Below are 20,259 nucleotides of genomic sequence, written 5' to 3'. Positions count from 1 at the left end.
GTTATTATTACAACTTTTGTCAACTTGTGCGATAAATTTCACCTAACTTTTCGAATGAATGGTCAAAAACCAACAAAATTGGATCAAGAATAGAGTTTGAATAATTTTACTTTTTTTTTCATATATTTACATATTCACGAAAAAAACAAAAAATTGTTAGTTGCATGAAAAAAAAAATAAAATAAAAAAAAAAAATGAACGAGTCGACAAACAATAAATCCAATTTTTCATGCAATTTTTTGCGCTCTATGGTTATGATGGATGATGATAGAGGTAACCAAATTGTATCATATGCAAGTTTTTTTAAAGCTTTAAAAAAATATTATTTTGTAGGTCTGTACGACGTACGGTTATAAAGTTACGCGAATTATGTAAATTGGCTAAATACTTTTTTCATCATTTCATTTTGCTTTCTATGTGTGATTGAATGAATGAATGAACAATATTTACAGTGGTTGTTGTGCACAACCGAATAAAAAAAAAGTTCACAACAACAATTTTTTTTGCCTACATCGAGTTTTTTTTTAAAGTATGCTAAAAATGACGAGCTCTCGGGGCGTTTATGGGTCATCGTGTCGAATTGCTGCTCTTTTGGATGATATTTTGTTTGTTTCTACTATGATTATTGCTATTTTTATTACTATTACTAGTCAATTTTTGTACATCGAGGAAGAAGGGTTCGAGAAGAACCGCCGAAATTTCGTCCTCTTTGTAGTCGTCGTACGACCGTTGATTCGCACTATTTTTCTGCTGCTCCGCCAGAATGTTCTCGAGAGAGAGATTCAATTTTTTCCCATTCTGATCACTGACAGACACTGATACAGTATTTATCACTTTTGGTAAATTCGGTATATACACATTTTTTTGTTGTTTTAATTTGTTCTCATAGCTAGTATGGCTTACATTTACATGTTGACTATTTTTATTGTTGTATTCGTTGATGTGCTTTTCGTTACTATTATTATCACTATTTGCTACTACTTTAAAGCTACTACTTCCTTGTGTGCTGTTGCGGTTGTTATTATTGCTGCTGACGTCACGTCGCTCGTTGATTTTCGCGGAAATTGTCGCCGCACGTGGAATCTCTTCCGAATCCAGTTGCTGATGATTCGGATCTGAGGCGCTGGCATCCGGCTCGATATGCGTGTAATATTGCGGATCCGAGCGTTTTGTCTCCGTTTTGTGCTCCTGCAACTCGCCAACGACTTCCGTGTCGGCGGCATAGGCGGCAAGTGTCACGCTTTTCTGCTGGCGCGGCGTTACGTCACCGTATTGAGGAAACGTTAGGGGAACCTTTGGAGAAGAAGAAAAATGATGTAATGCGAAATTAATAAGGTCATGATTTGTGTTTTTTTGTTTCGTTCGATCTCGATTGTTTTGAAAGTGTTATTTTTGGTTCGTACGAAATTTTTTTTAAAAGGTCATCGTGACATTGTTTTTCGTTTGAACTTACATGAGGTTGAGGCTGTCGACGATATCCTTCAAATGGCTTTGGTTGAGACACTTCAGCTAACATTGGCTGGGTAACACTTGGTCGCCCTATGGAGAAGAAGAGAACGCAAAATGTCATATTTTTTGTATCATAAAAATTTTAATATCGGATTTTTTTATTAATGATGGTAACCAAGAATCGACCTTATGTTTTTATTTTTGCACATTCCTTGATAAAAACTTGAAATAAAAATTTATTTAAAAATTTCATTGTCTGTCATTAATTTTTTAAAAATTATTTTTTTTAAATTTTAATCTTTAATTTTTTAAAAATAATTTTACTTTTATTCTTAATTAAAATTTAATTATTTTTTTAAATTTTTAATTAAAATTTTTTCATTTTTTTTTTAAACGAAAAATTAAACGAAACTTTAAAATAAAAATTTTCTTCACAAGTTAATTTTTTAGAGTATTTCAAACATTTTCTAACTTTCAAATACAATTTCACCGATTTTTACAAAAAAAAATTTAGTGCAATCGATAAGACAAAAATACATTTCAAATTTATTTTTTTTTTTTTGGTAAGAAAATAAAATTAATTTTTAAAAATATTTTCAAATTTAAAAATATTGAAATTTTCATAAATTTGTACAATTTTTTGATTTTTTTAAACAAAAAATTTTTATATTTTTATCATTTTCTAACTTTTAGAAAAAATTTCATCGATTTTTTCAAAATTATTTTTTTTTTAATTGATGATGTCTTGAAAATTTTATTTTGTAAAAAAATAAAAATAATTTAATAAATTTTGAATTTATAAAAATATTTTTAAATTTACAAAAAATTAAAATTTTTATGAAATTAATTTTTTTTTAATTTTCTTTCAAATAAAATAAAAATTCTTGATATGTTTAACGAAAAAAATTAACGTTCAATAAAAAAATAAAAATAATAAAATTTTTCATTTTTTTGACCTAAATTGATAAAAAATCATCTAAAACCCGCACACAGTGATTTTTATGTATTTCAAGTTTTTATCATCTTCTTTTATCGTTAAATGCACCACTTTTTAATATTTTTCCATTCACTTGGTCCAAAGGCGAGCAAAAACATTTTTATGACACATATCATAAAATAAATGAATTTTATAGCACCTGACACTAAATTATCAGTCAATAAATTGCTGGATTTTGTTTCGCTAATAAAATCAAAATGTGTCGCCTCGACACTTGCATGCGCTTTCTGGTTATCATCATTAAGAAGTGTCCCGTCACTTTGTCGATTGCGATCGGGAAAAAAGATGTAAATTGCACTTACCGTAACCGTAGTTCTGTTGCTGCTGGCTACTGCTGTACAGCGATGGTCGGAATGATTGTTGTTGTTGCTTTTGCTGCTGACTATAAGGATTGCTGTTGATATATTGCTGTCCTTTTGGTATCGTTATGTGCTGATGTTTTGGCTGATTTTGTTGCTGTTGCACTTGAATCGAAGGCTTAAAGTTTGACATTGGTTGATAATTTTGCTGTTGCTGCTGCTGCTGTTGCTGGTGATGATGATACAGATTTTGTGGTTTTTCTTTATGGACATTTCCCGGATGCTCGTTCCCCCTCGTGTTGTACTGATAATTGTTCGCTGGAGGTCTCGTACTTGACGTTATCGGTTTGCTGCTTGGCAACAATTCCTCTTCGTAGTCATAGTATTCTTCGATGTATTCGGGCTCCGGTTGTTGTTGTTGTTGTTTTTGCACGGATGGCTGCGTCGTGGGAGGAATGCTCTTCCGAGTGGTCACTACGGGCGTTTTAGTCGACGATGGAGAGTTGTATTTTACGGCACTAGTTGAGGCAGGTGTACTTGTGATACGTTCAGTCGTTGTTGTTTGTGTGGTCGAAGATTGCATTGGCGTTGTTTCGTCTAAATAAATTTAAATTTGATTGAAATGTTGTTTTTCGACCGCATGCAATCAGTTTTGCATTTCGTTGGCATTTAGTGACGCACATCAATTTATCTCTCATTTTTCACAAAAACTGCTATTTTTTAGGGATGCTCAGAAAATTTAATTTTTTTTAAATAATAATTTTGTCAATTATGTAGGTATAAAAATACTTTTTATACAAAAATTTAAAATGAAATAAATAAATAAAAATTAATTTTTAAATATATAATTTCCAAAAAAATGAATATTGTGAATAATTTTTTTTTAGATTAAATTGAGTTGCAATAATAAAAAAAAATAAAATATTTTTTGACATTTTAAATAAAATTAAAAATTTAAAAAAAAATCGGAACAAAAAAATCTAAAGTAGTATAAAATATTTATTTTTAATTTTTTTTTTAAACAAATAAATAGCTTTGAAAATAATTTTAAACATTAAATTAAATGAATTTTAATTTTGAAATTAAAGAAATTAATTTTTATTTTTTTTTAATTTTTCAAAATTAATTAAACTAACATAAAAATTACCTTAAATTTTTATTATTATTTTTTTTATAATTTATATAATTTTTTTTTTGTTAGAAATTAAAATTGACGTTAAATATTTCAAATATTTTAATAAAAAAATAATGTATTTTTTTAAATAGGTAAAAAATAGGCAAATTATTCTAACTTTTTCTATTTTTTTTTATTTATTTTTTTATCCGTTAGATTATATATAAAGAATAATATTTTGTATTAAAATTTTTTTTTTTATCAAAATATTATTTTTCAAGCGGTTAAATAATTTTTTAAAAATTATTTTCTGTAAGAACTTTAAAGTTTTCCTTTAATTCAAAGAACTTTAAAAAATCATATGAGCATCCCTTAGTCCAAAAATTAAATTCATTATTAAAACTTACCATCCGGCGACGGAATCATCGTGTTTCCATAAAGCTCGAGATTCAAATAATAGAAACGCTCGGATTTGGAACAGTCAACTTCATCGACGCGCTCACACACGCGCGTTTCCTGATCGAAAACCGTCCCGTTCAAACACAAAAATTTAATATCCATTGGCTCCTCACCTTGACCTAAATGAATAAACAGCCAAAAAATATTAAAAATAAAAAAAAAACAAAACATATGTTACGCGAATGTCACATGCACACAAAATGACGGACGGCAAAAAAAATAAAACAACGGAGTAATCAATCACGCGAGCACTCTCGCCTCCGTAACAGGTAAAATATATTAACATACCGATAACGCAAACATGAAACATTTGACATGATGTCTCCAGATCTGCATAATAGCCACCAATTACTTTGCCGGCGCAGGTAAAGTTCGTATCTGGTAAATTGTCAAAATCCAAGTACTGAAGGTTAATGCGCGTGTGAAACATAAAAAGAAAGAGAGGGAAAAAATAACAATCAATCATGAGGATTATTATTATTATTTTGATTTTGTTGATATACGTTACCCCGGGTTCAGCAGCTAGTATGAAGGAGCATAATTTCATTAGCAGAAAGACGGCTAGGAAACCTTGCGAAAATGATTGAAGATTTCTGAGTACGTTCATTTTTCGTCTTCGCATCTGTTTGATTAAAAAAAAAGAAAAAAAAATGAATATTTATTCTCAAAGCATATCTTTTGCTAATAAAAATCACAATAATAATAATAAATAAATTTATAACAACACAAAGTCAAAAAAAAAAAAAAAAGAAAAATCCTGATAAATTCTTCATCGTTTCCTTTCATGTTGCGCGACTACATGGCAGTATATTAGACAGAATTATTATTATTTTTTTTCCATCAAAAAAGAATATTTTAAATTCCGCCTCCTGCTGCCGCTGCTTAAAAATCATAAAATACACTTTGTAGCCAAATCCCCGTATAATGTTTCAATTTTTATCATATTTACGTGGGTCGTTGTCTTTAAACGTGTCTTGTATTTTATATACATCGACGAAAAAAAAAAACTTTTCTCCATAAAGAAAAAAAACTCCTACTCGAGATTTTTTTCGCAATATTATTATTGTTATTATGATTATCGTACAAATCGTATCCTTTTATAATTTACCGAGAATTTTGCATTTGCCGCAAGAAAAAAAAATGTAAATAAAAGTGTAAAGGTGCGAATAATCGTGCGGTAAAAGGTTTCAATGACCTCTCATGAAATTTTATCGACATGGAATGTTCTCCGTATTTTTTTCATGTGATGATGACGTGAGACGACGCTTGATGACTTCATGAATTAAATCTACAATCTCCGGAAATTGCTTTGATATGATGATGAAGGATTTCTAAGTCGGTCGAGGATATCCAATCACAAAACTATCGGCAAACAATCTTAATGCGTTTCCTGCGAAAATATTCGTTCTATTTGGGCGAACGCGTGAAAAAAAAAATTAAAATCATCAAGGTTGCAGCCCAAAAAATATTTTCAGTCACCTTTCAAAGTTAGATTTTCTCACAGAACTCACAATCGAATTCCATAAATAAATTTAATTAAAAAAAAAATTAGAATTAAATTTGTTAAATTGCTGCAAAAAATCGGTGTGGCTCACGCCATAAAAAGTCAGAATATTTAATAATAATGCAGCAAGTTGATTGTCTTGAGCATATGTAGCGCGACACCGCAAACTCAAATATAAATGAAATGTTTGTTTTAAGGTGTCTAATAAATAGGCGGAAGGAAATTTTGATAAGTATTTCCGGTTTTTAATCATTTTCGGCAGCATTAAGTCATTTGCATAATTTTGCGTTGTAGCTGGTGAAGTTTATGCGAGATTAGATTTGAGTATTTAGAGATTTGAATTGTGAGAGTAAGACGAGAATCACGAATTTCATCAAAAAATAGGAGATTATGAAAAGTCAGGAACAAACATAAAGTACATACCGAGCAAAAGTCAATGGAATAATATTATTCTTTGCGTTTCATGATTTTTAATGTTGTTAAAAGTTTGTCTTCTCGTGAGTTTTCCATACGTAAACATATCAAAAATTAAATTTTCTTTAAAATATTTGAGTAACGATATGTTCATATGAATATTTTAAATTTTGTCTGTGCAATTTTTTGTTCGAAATTCGAGAAATTTCTATAATTATTTTTGATTTTTTATATTTAATTTTTTAATAAAAAACTTATAAAATTGAAATAATAAATTATCAAAAATAAATTATAAAATAATTATTAATAGTATAAAAAATCTGCTCAATTCGAGGCTCAATTAATTTTTTTAAATTTTAAACAAAAAATATTTTTTTTCCAAATATTTTTAGAAATTTTAAATTATTATTCGATTATTATAATTATTTATTTTAATAAATTTGTTTAAAATTATTTAAAAAATATAATAAAAAATTAAAATTTTATTTATTTAATTTAATTAAAAGTTTAGAAAAATTTTATAAAATTGAAAAATAAATTTAAAAAATAATAACACCCCGGTACACTGAAAATTCAAACCAGCGGGACATTGCTGATTAAATTTTTCTAGTAGAATGAAAAAAAATGGTTTTTAGATGGCTGTCTGGCTCAATTAAACTATTATGAATTTCAGTGCTCGTCAGCTTCGAGCTACGGAAAACACACGACGGAAAACTTAGAATAAAAAGGTTGTCAATTAAGCTACACTGACAAACGATACCTTTTTGGAAAGGTAAAAGAATTAGCAATCTGATAAAAATATTTTTAGGCTCAATTTTTAGCATCTTTTAAGGCTCTTGGAGGCTTTTCCATAAAATTTCGGAAAATTCTTTCGATTTTTTTAATTTTTTTTATATTTTGGTCTAATTTTCATTTTTTTTATTAACAGTTTTAAAAACGTTTCCTGATATGAATGCTAATTTTTAAGCATCATCTTTTAAATTTAATAATTTTTTTAAAAAAAGGTGCATACTTAGAGCCTGAGTGACCTATGAATGACTCATGTACCTTATTTGATGATTTAATTTACATGTTTTTGGACAATTTGTAACATTAATATTTATATTAAATAGTTTTAAATTAAAAACAATTATTTTACATAAATTTAAAAAATTTGGGAAAATCGAAAGAATTTTTGTATAAAAAAAAAGCCTAATTAGAAATTAAGCCTAATAATATTTTTTTCAGATTTCTATTTCTCTTACCTGTCCAAAAAGGTATCGTTTGTTATTGTAGCTCACTTGAAAACCTTTTTATTCTAAGTTTTCCGTCGCGTGTTTTTCGTATCCAAGCTTGAAATTCATAAAATTTTAAACCTCAATATCTCAGGAACCACGCGCCAGACTTTAGCCATCTAAAAACCATTTTAAGCAGGTTTTCTTTCTATTAAATTTAACTTGTCCCGCTGGTTCGAGTTTTCGCTGTACCGGGGTGTAATTATTTTAAAATAATTAAATTTTTAAATTACTAAATTAAATTTTACCATTTTAAATTTTTATTAAATATTTTTATTTTTTTAAATTGTTAATTAAAATAATATATTAATTTAAATTATTAACTTTAAAAATTTTAGATTAAATAAAAAAAATAAATTATTTATAATATTTTAAATAATTTTTTAAAATTAATTTGTCCAAATAAAAATAAATTATTAATTAAATTGAATAATTAATTTTTCAAAATTAAATAATTATTTCAGTGCCTAAAATATTCTTAAATTTTAAAATGTTTATTTTTTGTATGTTTTATATTTTTCTCGAAAACTTATTTAATCGAAAAACAATAATATTTAATAAATTTGCGGATTTCTGCCCTAAAACGCTAACAAATATAAAAAATCACGCGGGAATTCCCCGAAAATCCATTGAAACAATCCGCAATCGCCTCATTAATATTGAAACGATAGTGAATGTATTTTATTCATGTATGCATATAGCAAATATTTTGTACCAAAGTTAATATTAGTTCGTTCGAATGAACCAGTTTACACCGAGTGTGTGTGTCTAATAGATGGCTTTTTAAGTAATTTCAGCATTTTATGTTTCTTTTTTGTTGTTGTTGTTGTTGTTGCTGCTGTCGTTTCACTCTTCTGTCAGACAACCTTGAACCTGGTTTTACTTTTATTTTTTGTTCAGTTTTGTATGTGCACACAAAGCATGACAAGATATGATATTTTATGAAGTTTTGTGTCATTTTACATAACAACGCCGCCGACGATGACGACGACACTGAACGACATTCAGCAAGATAAGAGTTTTGTTCCTCGTACGGCTTGGTTTGGCACCTGAAGCGTTTCTCGCCTTGTTCATCGCATGAAACGCTTTTTGCCCGGAAGAAATGTTTCAGACACACACAAGTGTCACGTAAACGACGATATTCTTGCTTTTCAGACTGCCACAGCTAGAACGAACAAAAAACTTGTGTGCAACATACTTTTTAATAAATTCATAACATAAACATGTGAGCCACATATTTTTGCTCTACATTCCACTGATTCGTCGTCGTCGAGCGGCAGAGAAGAGTGCGTTTTTTGTGTGATATATGACAGCAAGTTCTGATTTACAAACAAAACAGGTCGCTCTGTAACAATTTTTTTCCGCACATACTCGGAAAGGTATGCATTAAATTTTTACGGGAATCCTTTTTTTTGTTGTTGTTGCCATTTTTGTATATGATGAAGAATAAATATTTATAGGCACTTCTTGATTTTTTTTGCTCTATCCGACTTTGTGGCATTAATTTTATTGCTTCTAACCCGTTACCGTCATTAAATTCATTTATGTGTGTAATTCTTCTTCTCGATTGTACTTGTTAAAAATAATTGCGTACATTTTTACGACCTATAAAATGATGACAGTCTCTTCTGTCGTTCTTTTTTTTGCTTGCTTCTTCTGCAAGTTTGAACATGTTTTGTTGCTACTTGATGTCAAGGAAAGAAAAAGGAATGTATTTCTGGTTAGTATTTATTCGATTCACTTTCAATATGAACCTGTCGCAATCGATTATTCCGAGGGATGGTTGATAAATTTTGTTTCCTACCTGCAAAGGTAGTCATAATGTACGAAAAAAAATTATTTCGTTCTCCCTAAAGGGTGGTTCAAAATTAGTTTTTGTTTCACGTTAAATATTTGAAAAATTAAACATAAGAATTTTAACATTTTTTTGATATTTTTTATAGAAAAAAATTGTTCAATTTTGAATTATTTTACGAATTAACGAATTAAAAATTATTTAATTGGCATGATATTTTTTTTCTAAAAATAAAAAAAATATATATTTAAAAAATTTTAATAAATTTATACTTAATTAAAAAATAATATTTATGTTTTTTTTTATTTTTTTAATAAATTTTCTAAATTTGCAATAATATCAATTAAAATAATATTTTTTTAAAATAATACTTTATATAACTTTTTAATATTTATAACATTAATTTAAAATTCATTCAATTGAATATTTAAAAAAAAATAATTAATAAATTAAAATTTTTAAATAATTTTAGGAAAACTTTGAGTAAAAATAAAAAAATAAATTTTAAATTAATTATTGATAAATAATAAAATTATATAAATTAGTAAAATAAAGTTATAAATTAAATTATATTTTTAAATTAAAATTAAAAAATAATAATTAATTTGTAATTTTTTTTTTCAATTTTTGAAATATTTTTTTATATTTTAAATTTTACTCAAAATTTCCATAAAATTATTTAAAAATTTTAATTAATTAATTATTATTTTAAATACTCAATTTAATGAATTTTAAATTAATGTTATTAATATTATAAATATTAAAAAGTTATATTAAGTATTAAAAAAATATTATTTTAATTGATATTGTTCAAAAAGAAAATTTATTAAATAAAATAAAATATTTCCAAAACATATAAAATTTATGTATATCTTATCAGATCTCTTCATAAAAATAATTTGGGAGGAAATGCGAAACAAAATAAAATTTTCGAACACCCTTTTTCTTGTATCAAGAAATCTATAGATTGATGTTTTATGATTCGTTATCAGATTCTTGTGACACTGCCATAGTGATTTTATTTTTATTTTTATTATATCTTGATATTCTTCTCTGTTATTTTTGCTGCTGCGCGCTATAAAAATGGTTCAGTGAACGTCCTTCGAATAAAATTCATCGAAGTAAAAGTGGATAGATTATTTGCATATTTTTTTTTATTTACATTTTTTTAATGATATAGAAAATTGACACGGAAATAAATTACAAAAAAAAAAAAAAAAAAATGTCGAAATAAATCAAATCAATGATTGTGATGAAAGAGTTACACGTTGACAACCTTTGGAAAACTTGATTTTCGTTAACCCTTTTTTTGCATGCAAAAAAAAAATAAAATTGATAAAAAATTTACCTTTTCAATTTCAGTACTTCATAAATACGAAATTATGTTGAATCGTTGATGTTGCAACCACATTTTTGTGCTGGAACACTCGATGGACATCCATTTTCATTAAACTTTATTACATTTCATCCTTTTGGCCTCAATGGTGCGCTTTTATAATGATGATGATGATGATGGAAGTTTACTGAAAATAAAAAAAAGAAACAATGCATTTTATTATTTTGTGGTTCGTTAAGTCAATTCAAGGTAGACGACACGGGTGCACATTTCGCCATCGCACACGTTGACGATGATGATGCTGCTGCCGCCGAGGAAAAATAAATAAGAGTAAGATTGCTTTTATATTATTTTAATACAACAAAAACTTTAATCTTCTTATAATCCATTCAAAGCTGATTATTATTTAATCCAAACACACACACGAAACAATAAATTCGCATCGAGCAACGTGTGAGCCTAATAGAATTAATACAAAGTTTTATGTTTCACGAAAGGAATTCCAAAAAACAGAGAAGAAGAAAACTTGCATCATTCCTACACCTGTTGCAAAGTAAAGCCATTGTATTTTTGCCATATAACTCGGTACGAATATTAATAAATATTGAAGGCATTCAATTCGGTTTTTTGATGTCGATGGAACAAAATGAAGCGAAGGTATGGAAAATATTGCTTTTTAATCGTTTGGGAATATTAAATGAATTATCTTGTGCTTCGTTTCATCGTCTTTATGTTTTTCTCCGTAGCAATAAAATATATGTGAAAATTGATTGTGCTCCAATAAATAATAATTGTTTGTGTGAGATTTACAACAAAAGTGACCTTTGGGAGGACAGGAAACAGTATTTATGGTTTGATTGTGGCTCAATTGAATTGCGGTAAGTTTTATGATTGATTGTCTTTGTTTACTCAACGATGAGTTTTGTGAATTCTTATGGTAAGTTTACGGTATTTAAACATTTTATTATATTCACAGAGGAAATTTGAAATTTATTTTATTTTTTAGGATTCAAATGAAAGAGGAAGAAATATTTTGAAGTTTATTTTCTCATAAATATTTTGATTGGTTGAATGAGAGGGATAATTGAGAATTTGAGTGGCAGAAACTTCTTTGATAGAATTTTCGTTCCAAGTATTTTATTATTATTTAAATATTTATTAAAAATAATTTTTAAAAATTTTTGTCATGCAAAAAAAATTCTAATTTTAAAAATTCTTTATTTTATTAATTAATTAATTAATTTATTTATTTATTCATTTTATTTCATTTTTTATTAATTTTGAGGAAAATATTTATTCTCTAGATTTAAAATTTTTTAAAATATTTTTGAAATCTTGAGAAAAAAATAATATTAATATAAATTAATATTATAATATGTACTTTAAATTTGTAAAACATTGTTCTCAAATTTAATCTTTAATTTTTAATTTTATTTAATTAATAAAAATAAATTTAATTATTTAAATTCTTTAAAAAAATAATAAAATTAAATAAATAAAATAAAAATTATTAAATTTAATAAAAATTTATTTAACATAAAAAAAAAAAATAATATGTTTTCGAAATTAAAAAAAAATATATTAAAAATAATTTGTTTTATTTTTATTAATTGATTTTTTTAAATTTGTTAAATATTTATTGTTCTCAAATGTAAAATTTTTATAAGAATAAAATTTTCACAATTTTTTAATAAAAGAAAATCTTAGATTAAATTTATTCGATCAGTAAGGAATGAATTTAAATATTTTTTTTTTAAATCAGTAATAAATAAAAAATTATAATAAAAATTAAATAAATAAAATAAAAATTTATTTAACAAAAATTGAAAAAAAAATTTTTTTTAATAAATATTATAGCTTTAAAAATAATTAAATTTATATTTATTAATTTTTAAATTTATTTTATTGATTTATTTTTATTATTATCAAATCATTTTTTAATTATTTTTTTTAAAGTTAATTATTTTAAAAAAATATTTACAATTATTTATTCACTGTAATTTTCCATGCATTCCTCAGTATATAAAAAAAAAATGTTTAAAATATTATTATAAAAAAATTAAAACAAAAACAGGACAACATTTAATGGTTCTGTCACAAATATCACAAAAAACTGACATGAATGACTTAAAAGCCCGATGTGTTAAAATCTTGAACCATTTTATCTCATGACTAATCAAAACATAAACCTCTTCATACAAAAAAACCAATAACATTCCCTCACAAAAACTCGAAGACGTACAAAAACCTAAAGAACATGTTTTTTCATTCAATCTTCTTTAATATCAAAAGAGGAAGCAATTATTTTCCACAGCAAATTTTAAAGCAAAAATGGAAACGCCTGGTTACCAAACTCAATTTTATCAAGTGTTCTCGACATATTTCATTCGAAAGTACGTACTTAAAAATATTATCAGAGAGCAATGTTAAATTAAATATAATTGACTGAAATTTAAAACGAAAACGATCCTTGATGAATGAGTTAATGTAAATTGATATTGCAAAATCAGATCTTGTGTCAATTTAAATCGATATCGTTCCTCTTTATTTTTTTTCACTTGAATACTTAATAATTTATGAACAAAAAAAATCTGTCAAGACTTTTTAAAATAATATTTCACATTGATTCGACGACGAAAAAAAAAAATAAAATGTGCCTTATTTTGATCTGTTAGATAATTCTCTGCAGAAATTATTGCTCCATTCATTCCAAAAAATAAATCTTTACTTTTACTTTCTTCTCTTTATATTTCGCCCACTTTTTTTTATTTTGCGTTGCTTTTGCGAACAATATAAAGCAAAGTTGGTAGATTTATTTGAGTTAAGTTATGCAAAGCAAAAAAAAAAAGAGCAAATCGTTGATTGGAGTCATGAAACTGAACCGTCATCATCATTTTGTGAGACAGGCAACAACATTGTAGACAACTAACATGACATTCTTTGTTGTCGTTCGAAACTTTTTTTTTTACATGTGTGTGTCATGTGTTTTGTCTGCAATAAATTAGAAAGGAATCCGCCGCATGTTTGAAAAAAAGGCAGTATGTTAGTCGTTTTAAGTATAATAATAATACAAAAAATAGTTAACAACAATGCCACAAGTTTTTTTGTTTCTTTAAAAGATAAATGGCCCCAGTGTGGTCTGATTTGCGAATCCTGTTATGATTGTTTTCTGCATTTGCTTTTGTGTGTTACATAACGGAAAAAAGATGAATGGCACCGAAGAACTCTGAGGTGAAATACCAAATGAGGCGTATTACATCATGTGCGTCTTTTGTTTAATGAAAGGGGTCACGCTACACGTTGATTTCAATGATGAGCGGCGTTCTGGTTCGCTTGACTAGAGGATGGCGTGAAAAAGATCGAATCGATTCACATGTGAATTGCTTTTGTTTTTGCTCGAGCTTCATTCATTAGTGCACGTTTGATTAATTAGGGTCGTGTGTCGGTGTCCATGTCAAATATATCAAAAAACGAAAAAAAAACAACAAACTCGAATGTAATATTTTATCTCTCTCGCTCTCTAGGTTACACCTAATATAGTCAAGCACTTTGAATGTGAATGCGATTAGTGAAGCGCTCGCTCGCTTTTTTTATTACTTTATTTTTTACGACTTTCGATTATGTGTGTTTTTCAATATGTAACAAATAAGTGAGTTATAAAAGTCGAGTGTGATGGCAAAAATCAATGTAAAAAATTTTTACGAAAATTCCGTTAGCTTTGATTTTTTTTGCATAACCCATGTGCTGTAATGTGTTTACTTCTTTTCAACATTTTTGTTTGTAAGTTTTCAATTCATGGCTCAATCACATTTTTTTTTCGTTGTTTGTTTGTTTTTTGAAATGAAAATACATTACTTTGTTGTTTTTTTTTTCAATAAAAATGAGATAGGCAGGAACGATGAATTTAAATGGATGAAGATGAATAGAAGGTTATCAAGCACGGGGGTTTTATGGTGCAATAAGGAATTAATTAATGACTTTTTTTGATAAGATTTTTTCGAGATTTTTTTTTAAATTTTTTATGAGTAGAATAAAAGTAAAAGTGTCTGGAGATTTTTCAAAAAATCATTCATTAGAAGTTTTTATGACACTTAATTGATTTTATTATAAATTTGAATAGTTTTATGATTTATTTATTTGTTTATTTTTATCTTTTAATTTTTTTTTCTTTTTTTTTAAATATAAAAAAAATAAATTTGAAGCTTTTAAAAATTTTATGTTCGAAAAAAGGACTTTAGAAAAAAAATTAAAATTATTTTAACAAAAAATTAATTTAAAAGAATAAATAAAATTAATTTTAAATAAATTAATAAGGTAAATTTTTTTTTAAAATTACCATAGATTAAATAAAAATTTAATAAAATAAATAAAAATGAAAAAAAATATTAAAATAAGCATTAAAAAAATTTAATTTATAAAAATTTTAGAAAAAAAAAAAATTATTATTTAAAGTTTTTAAAATAAATAAAAAAAATAATTTATTAATTTTTTATATTCTTATTGAATTTTAAAAAGGTAGGAAATAATTTTGTTAAAAAGATCTATTAATTTAAATTAATTTTATTTCAAACAATTCTTAGTTTAATATTTGGTTTATAATTTTTTTTTAAACATTTTAAGAAAAATATAAAATATTTAAAAAATTCCAAAAAATTAAAAAAAATATATTTAATTAATTTTAATTAAAAAATTAATTTAATTAATAATTAATAATAATTTAATTTAATTATTTTTTTTATTTTAATCTTATTTATATATTTTTAAACAAATTAAGAATAAAAAAAATCAAATAATTTAAAAATTTTTTTTTTTTTGAAAATTTTTCGGGTTTTAAATTAAAGAAGATTCTCAAAAACTGAAAATTTTTGGATAACATCCTTTTAAAAACAATATAACAATATAAAAAAAAATCAAGAACAAAAGATGATAATAAATTAAATTAAATCTTATAGTTAAGAAAATGCAGATAAAGGAAAACATAAAGCAAAAAGCACTTTTTTTAGAAATGCTTCCTTCATAAATCTTCATTCCCACAACACTTCCCTGCCTAAATTTACTCACACACATGAAAAAAAAAACACTTTTTCTTCTTACTTTGTTACGTTATGCACTAGTACTTCACTTCATTTACTTCATTTATTTAAAATATGTACTTTTTTTGCTTGTTTAATCAGATCACGAATATTTATTTTGCACACAATTATTATGTGCCTGAGCTAATGCTAAATTACGGCTGCAACAAATCAGAGGAACAGTCTGTGCCATGCACGTTCATCGCGTACGCAAAATTTTCTTTTCTCTTCTTCTGTTTATTATACAAAAAATAAAAAAAAAAGTAAACAGAAAAAAAAACAAAAACAACAACCGTTTGTTACAATTAGAGTCTCTCGCTCACACACTGCCATCAAATAATACCTTTTAAATTTATGGTAAATACAATAATGGTCAATTCTCGTTCGCTGCCTTCTAAGTTTCGGTTTATTTATGCTCTACATACCTCTTTTACAGATGACGACGACGTAATGCATTGTGACCGTACTCGCGAAAAAATCAGATTATAAACAATAAATTGCTCGTACGACGACGACGACGAACGAACGAGAGGAAAAAAATCTTTTTTTTTTGCAAAATAGTCTAACCAGGTAATTTATTAACCGAATAAATGGTTTTAATCGTGCTGTTTATTTTTTTTTTTTTTGTTATTTCACTTTATTTGTTGTTCGGTATGTATTTCCCTTGCAGGCGGGCGCCACGACAAAGAATTTGTAACACAAAGGAAGAGAGAGAGAAATAAATTAAAAGTGGTTCAAAGTATTTATTTATTATTAGATAATGCGCCAATAATACGCAATGATTTACTTTTTTTTTCTCTCACACTCGATTTTTAAGTTAGTGGAGTAAATACGGTAGTATTTTTCGCGATTTGACCGGATCACGGATCTTTTTGACCTTTTAGATCGTGCGATAAGTGGCTGCAGTTTTATTTAACATTTTTTGCTTAATAAGCGGTTGCGTGCAATTTTACAATAATTTGTCGGTGTCGTCGTTCGCTCAAATAGCGGAGAAAGCTCCGTAAATTGATTTTTAATCATCTAAGTGAGAAAATTGTAACTTTTATGTTAATAGACACGAATACTCGCGTCATCGTCATCGTCAAGCCGTGCGTTCAAGTGTTGGCGGTGTGAGATCTCTTGCCATTGAATGATTTACTTTGTAATTTTATTTTTTTTTGAGGAGTCGTTGACGTCGTCATTTTTCAGCCGCTTTAAAATAAATATAAATTGTAACTTGAGAAGATTTCTCTTTTATAAGAATTTTTCGCTTAAAACGAAGAGGAGATATTTTCGCAGTAAGGATGATGCAATGTTATGAAATGTCTTAGTTTTTTGTAAAACGAGTAAAATTTTTACGAAATTTTCTTTTGAATTAAAAAAATAATTTATATTTGATTTAATTAAAATAATTTATTAAATAATTTTAATAAAATTAAATTATTAATTAAATAATTTAATTTTAAAAAATATTTAATTTATTTTTTTCTTCTATATATTTTCTATATAAAATTAAAAATAATAAATTTAAATTATTAAACCGAAAATTTAATTTTCGACATTTTTATTAAAAAAAATTTTTTGTTCTCAAAAATATTAAAATTTTATTTAAAAATTAATAAATAAATTAATTAATTTATCAAAAATAATATTTAATTAAAATTTAAAAATATGTTCATTTTTTTATTTATTATTTAAATTATTATTCATTATTTATTTTTTAAATAATGTCATTTAAAAATTATAGAAAAAATTTATTTTTTTTGAAGTTAAAAAAAAAAGAAAAAAATATTTAAATTAAAATAATGATATGAAATATTTTTTCTACAATAAAATAATTAATGTATTATTTAAATAAAATAAATAAATAAAATAAATTTTAAATTAAACCAAAAATTTACTTTAAAGCTTTTAATTAAAATAAAAAAAAAAATTAAATAAAAAAAAAAAATTTGAATTTAATTTAATTTTTTTTTAATAATTTAATTTTGTAAATTTTTATATTTAAAAGTTTTTGTTCAAAATATTTTTTTTAAAGACAAAATTATTATCAAACAATTTTTAGATTTTTTTAAATTCTTTTTTTAGTGACATGAAACATTTTCCAACATCACATCATCCTAAAAGTAATCTCTGTTTAATGACTCAACGTCTTCCTCCATATCAATGTTAATGTTTGCTATACTCGTCAATCCTTCCTATATAAATGCCATGCCTATGCCTATATTTGCTAAGCCAAAATATTTGTTTTTTTTCGTTTATTTTTCTTTTTTTTTTAAATAAAATACTATCTAAATTTTGCCGTTTCGAGAAAACAAATCAATTTTCCCCCGAAATCCGCTTTTACAAATTCCAACCTTTTATATTGGGGATGTGTGAGTGTGGGAAAAATGTATATTTTGTAAAACATAATATTGGAGAATACACCGCAAGCGAAACCAGATTAAGGAAGCAATTTGTTGCAGGTACCTTCCTCACTTGTTTGTTGTTTATTTTTATTTTTTTTTTGTACCTGATGGGCGGTTTTCACACTTATCTTCGCCCGTGAGTCATAGAAAGACGAAGAAAAAAGTGAGAAAAAAAGTTAAATATTTTAAAGCACTTTCGGAAAGAATTTCAAGCCTTTTCTTATATGGAAAGTACAGCCGAGCATTTAACAAGCAATAATAATTCTCATTATTACTCGCAGTTCAGTTTTAACTTGGTGTCCTTAAAAAACACTTAAAATTCCAAATAAAAAATTTTCACCTTTTACTTTTTTCTTGTAGGTTGCTGCTGTCTACGAAATGAAAAAAAAAATGTGAAATGTGTGCCAAAGTCATTGTTCACCCGAAAAAAGAGCGAAATATATTATATTTAAATGAATGAAGGTAAAGGGCGTTCAACAGCAACAACGGTGATAATAATGGCGAAAGGTGGTAACGTAAAGAAAAGACATAAAAAGTATGTCAGGAGTTCAATACGTTCGTTCGCTGCTCGTAATTTATATTTAAAACTTTGTTTCTGCAGCAAAAGTAAAGCAGGGCGTAAGCGTAAGGGTTTTTTTTATGGCAATTTTATTATCTTGTCTTTTGTCTTAAAGCAGAAAAAGTAAAAAAAAATCGTAAGGCACGCAAAAAATCAACTGACTTGAACTACTTTCTTGCTCCATAAACAAAATTTTTATTTTCAGAACTGAATTTTTTTTTTGGTAAAAGTTGTTTAAAATTTTAATTTAATTTCAGAGTCGAAGGGAGTGTCGATCGAACGTGACAACGGAAGCCGATCGATCGGAATCTTAATCGCGCTGAAAAGAGGTCAGGTGACAAGTCGTTGCGAATTGATTGACGTTATTATGTCAACGCATGTTAAAGAACAAATTTATGCATCCAGAGCCTGAGGGGTGTTGTTGCTTTAACACTCGGATGTCATGTCAGCACTGACTTGAAATAACATGTGGAATTTTTTTTCTTGAAATGCGATGACTGGAAAGGTCAAATGTCACACACAAAGTGAGATTTTGAATGAAAGTGAGAGGATTAAGAAAGGAAATCTCCGGCAATAAAGTCAGAAATATTGTCTTTAATGGAAAAATGATTGATATTGATAATCTCTTGGAAAGATTGATCGCTAAAAGATGTTTTTTTAGTCGAATAATGGTATCAAAGTGAAAGAAAAAATATTTTTTTATGCTGATTTCAATGAAATTAAGATAAAATCTAATTTTAATTGAAGTAAAATTTCAATTTAAATTAAATTTAAAGTAAAAGTTGGTAAAATTAGGCCGAAAATATTAAAAAATAATTTTTAAAGATAAAATTTAAGAGAAATTTTTAATTTTTTTGTTAAAATTTCAGTCAAGTTTTAAAGTTATTTGTCTTTAAAAATTTGCTTTAAACTTTAAATCTCATTTTTTCTGCATAAAATTGTAAAAGACACTCAGCAAAAAAAAAACTTAGATAAAAAGTAGATAAAAGTTTTTACAGTAGTGCTCAAAAAAGCATCTTTCAATAAATTTTCCTTTATCTAAGTAAAGTGCGATAGTAATCCACTATAATATCGCCGTCTTATCCTCCATTCCATCTATCTAACCATCGCATCTATGGCACTAAAATGCCATTAAAACCGCTATTTCGTTTTTTCCTCATCATTAATCCATCCTTTTTTCCCCGTTCCGTGAAGAAGAAACGTGAAATAACATTCTTGACACCTTTTTTTACACAAATTCCTCACGAAATTTTGACCCATTTTTCGGATTATTTACCAAAAAAATTTCTCACCCCGCCTTGGTCCACGCAAAAAAAAACTTTTTATTTTATTTTATTGTTATTACTTTTTTTCAATCACCTCCTAAAAATAACAATTTTCATGCTTCATTACTACTTTGCCATGCCGGACCAGATATTAAAATTATTTTTATTATTAAAATATATCTTTGAACAATGTTAACATATTAAAAAAAAATCGTTAAATTGAATCATGCAGCTTGAAATTAAATTTTTAAGGAAAAAGTATCGCGAAACATAATTTTAATTGTGTGCTTTAATGCATATAAAAATATGTTTCTGTTGTCGTCGACATACATGAC

The 20,259-nt window shown here is 25.9% G+C and overlaps 1 protein-coding gene across 1 annotated transcript; it reads right to left on the bottom strand.

The window, feature by feature from the left end:
- Positions 1–567: 567 nt before the first annotated feature.
- On the bottom strand, positions 568–10,701 carry LOC134837288 (probable serine/threonine-protein kinase samkC). The gene is made up of 7 exons (XM_063852657.1): positions 10,654–10,701; positions 4,827–4,940; positions 4,607–4,721; positions 4,267–4,437; positions 2,749–3,342; positions 1,454–1,539; positions 568–1,293 (listed from the first exon to the last, which is right to left on the bottom strand). The coding sequence occupies exons 2-7, from the start codon at positions 4,938–4,940 to the stop codon at positions 568–570; spliced, it is 1,806 nt and encodes a 601-aa protein (XP_063708727.1). The 5' UTR covers positions 10,654–10,701.
- Positions 10,702–20,259: the final 9,558 nt, after the last annotated feature.

This window comes from Culicoides brevitarsis, chromosome 1, assembly GCF_036172545.1.
Source record: "Culicoides brevitarsis isolate CSIRO-B50_1 chromosome 1, AGI_CSIRO_Cbre_v1, whole genome shotgun sequence".
In the NCBI taxonomy this organism is placed as follows: domain Eukaryota; kingdom Metazoa; phylum Arthropoda; class Insecta; order Diptera; family Ceratopogonidae; genus Culicoides; species Culicoides brevitarsis.
The sequence above is the reverse complement of the archived record's forward strand: the minus strand, read 5'-3'. Positions and strand labels throughout refer to the sequence as shown.

Excerpts from the sequence above, each read along its gene's own strand:
- LOC134837288 (XM_063852657.1), bottom strand. The coding sequence starts at position 4,940 with ATGCGAAGACGAAAAATGAACGTACTCAGAAATCTTCAATCATTTTCG. Across the intron at positions 3,343-4,266 it reads GATGATTCCGTCGCCGGATG|ACGAAACAACGCCAATGCAA; the intron begins GTAAGTTTTAAT and ends AAATTTATTTAG. Across the intron at positions 1,540-2,748 it reads GCAACAGAACTACGGTTACG|GGCGACCAAGTGTTACCCAG; the intron begins GTAAGTGCAATT and ends TCTTCTCCATAG.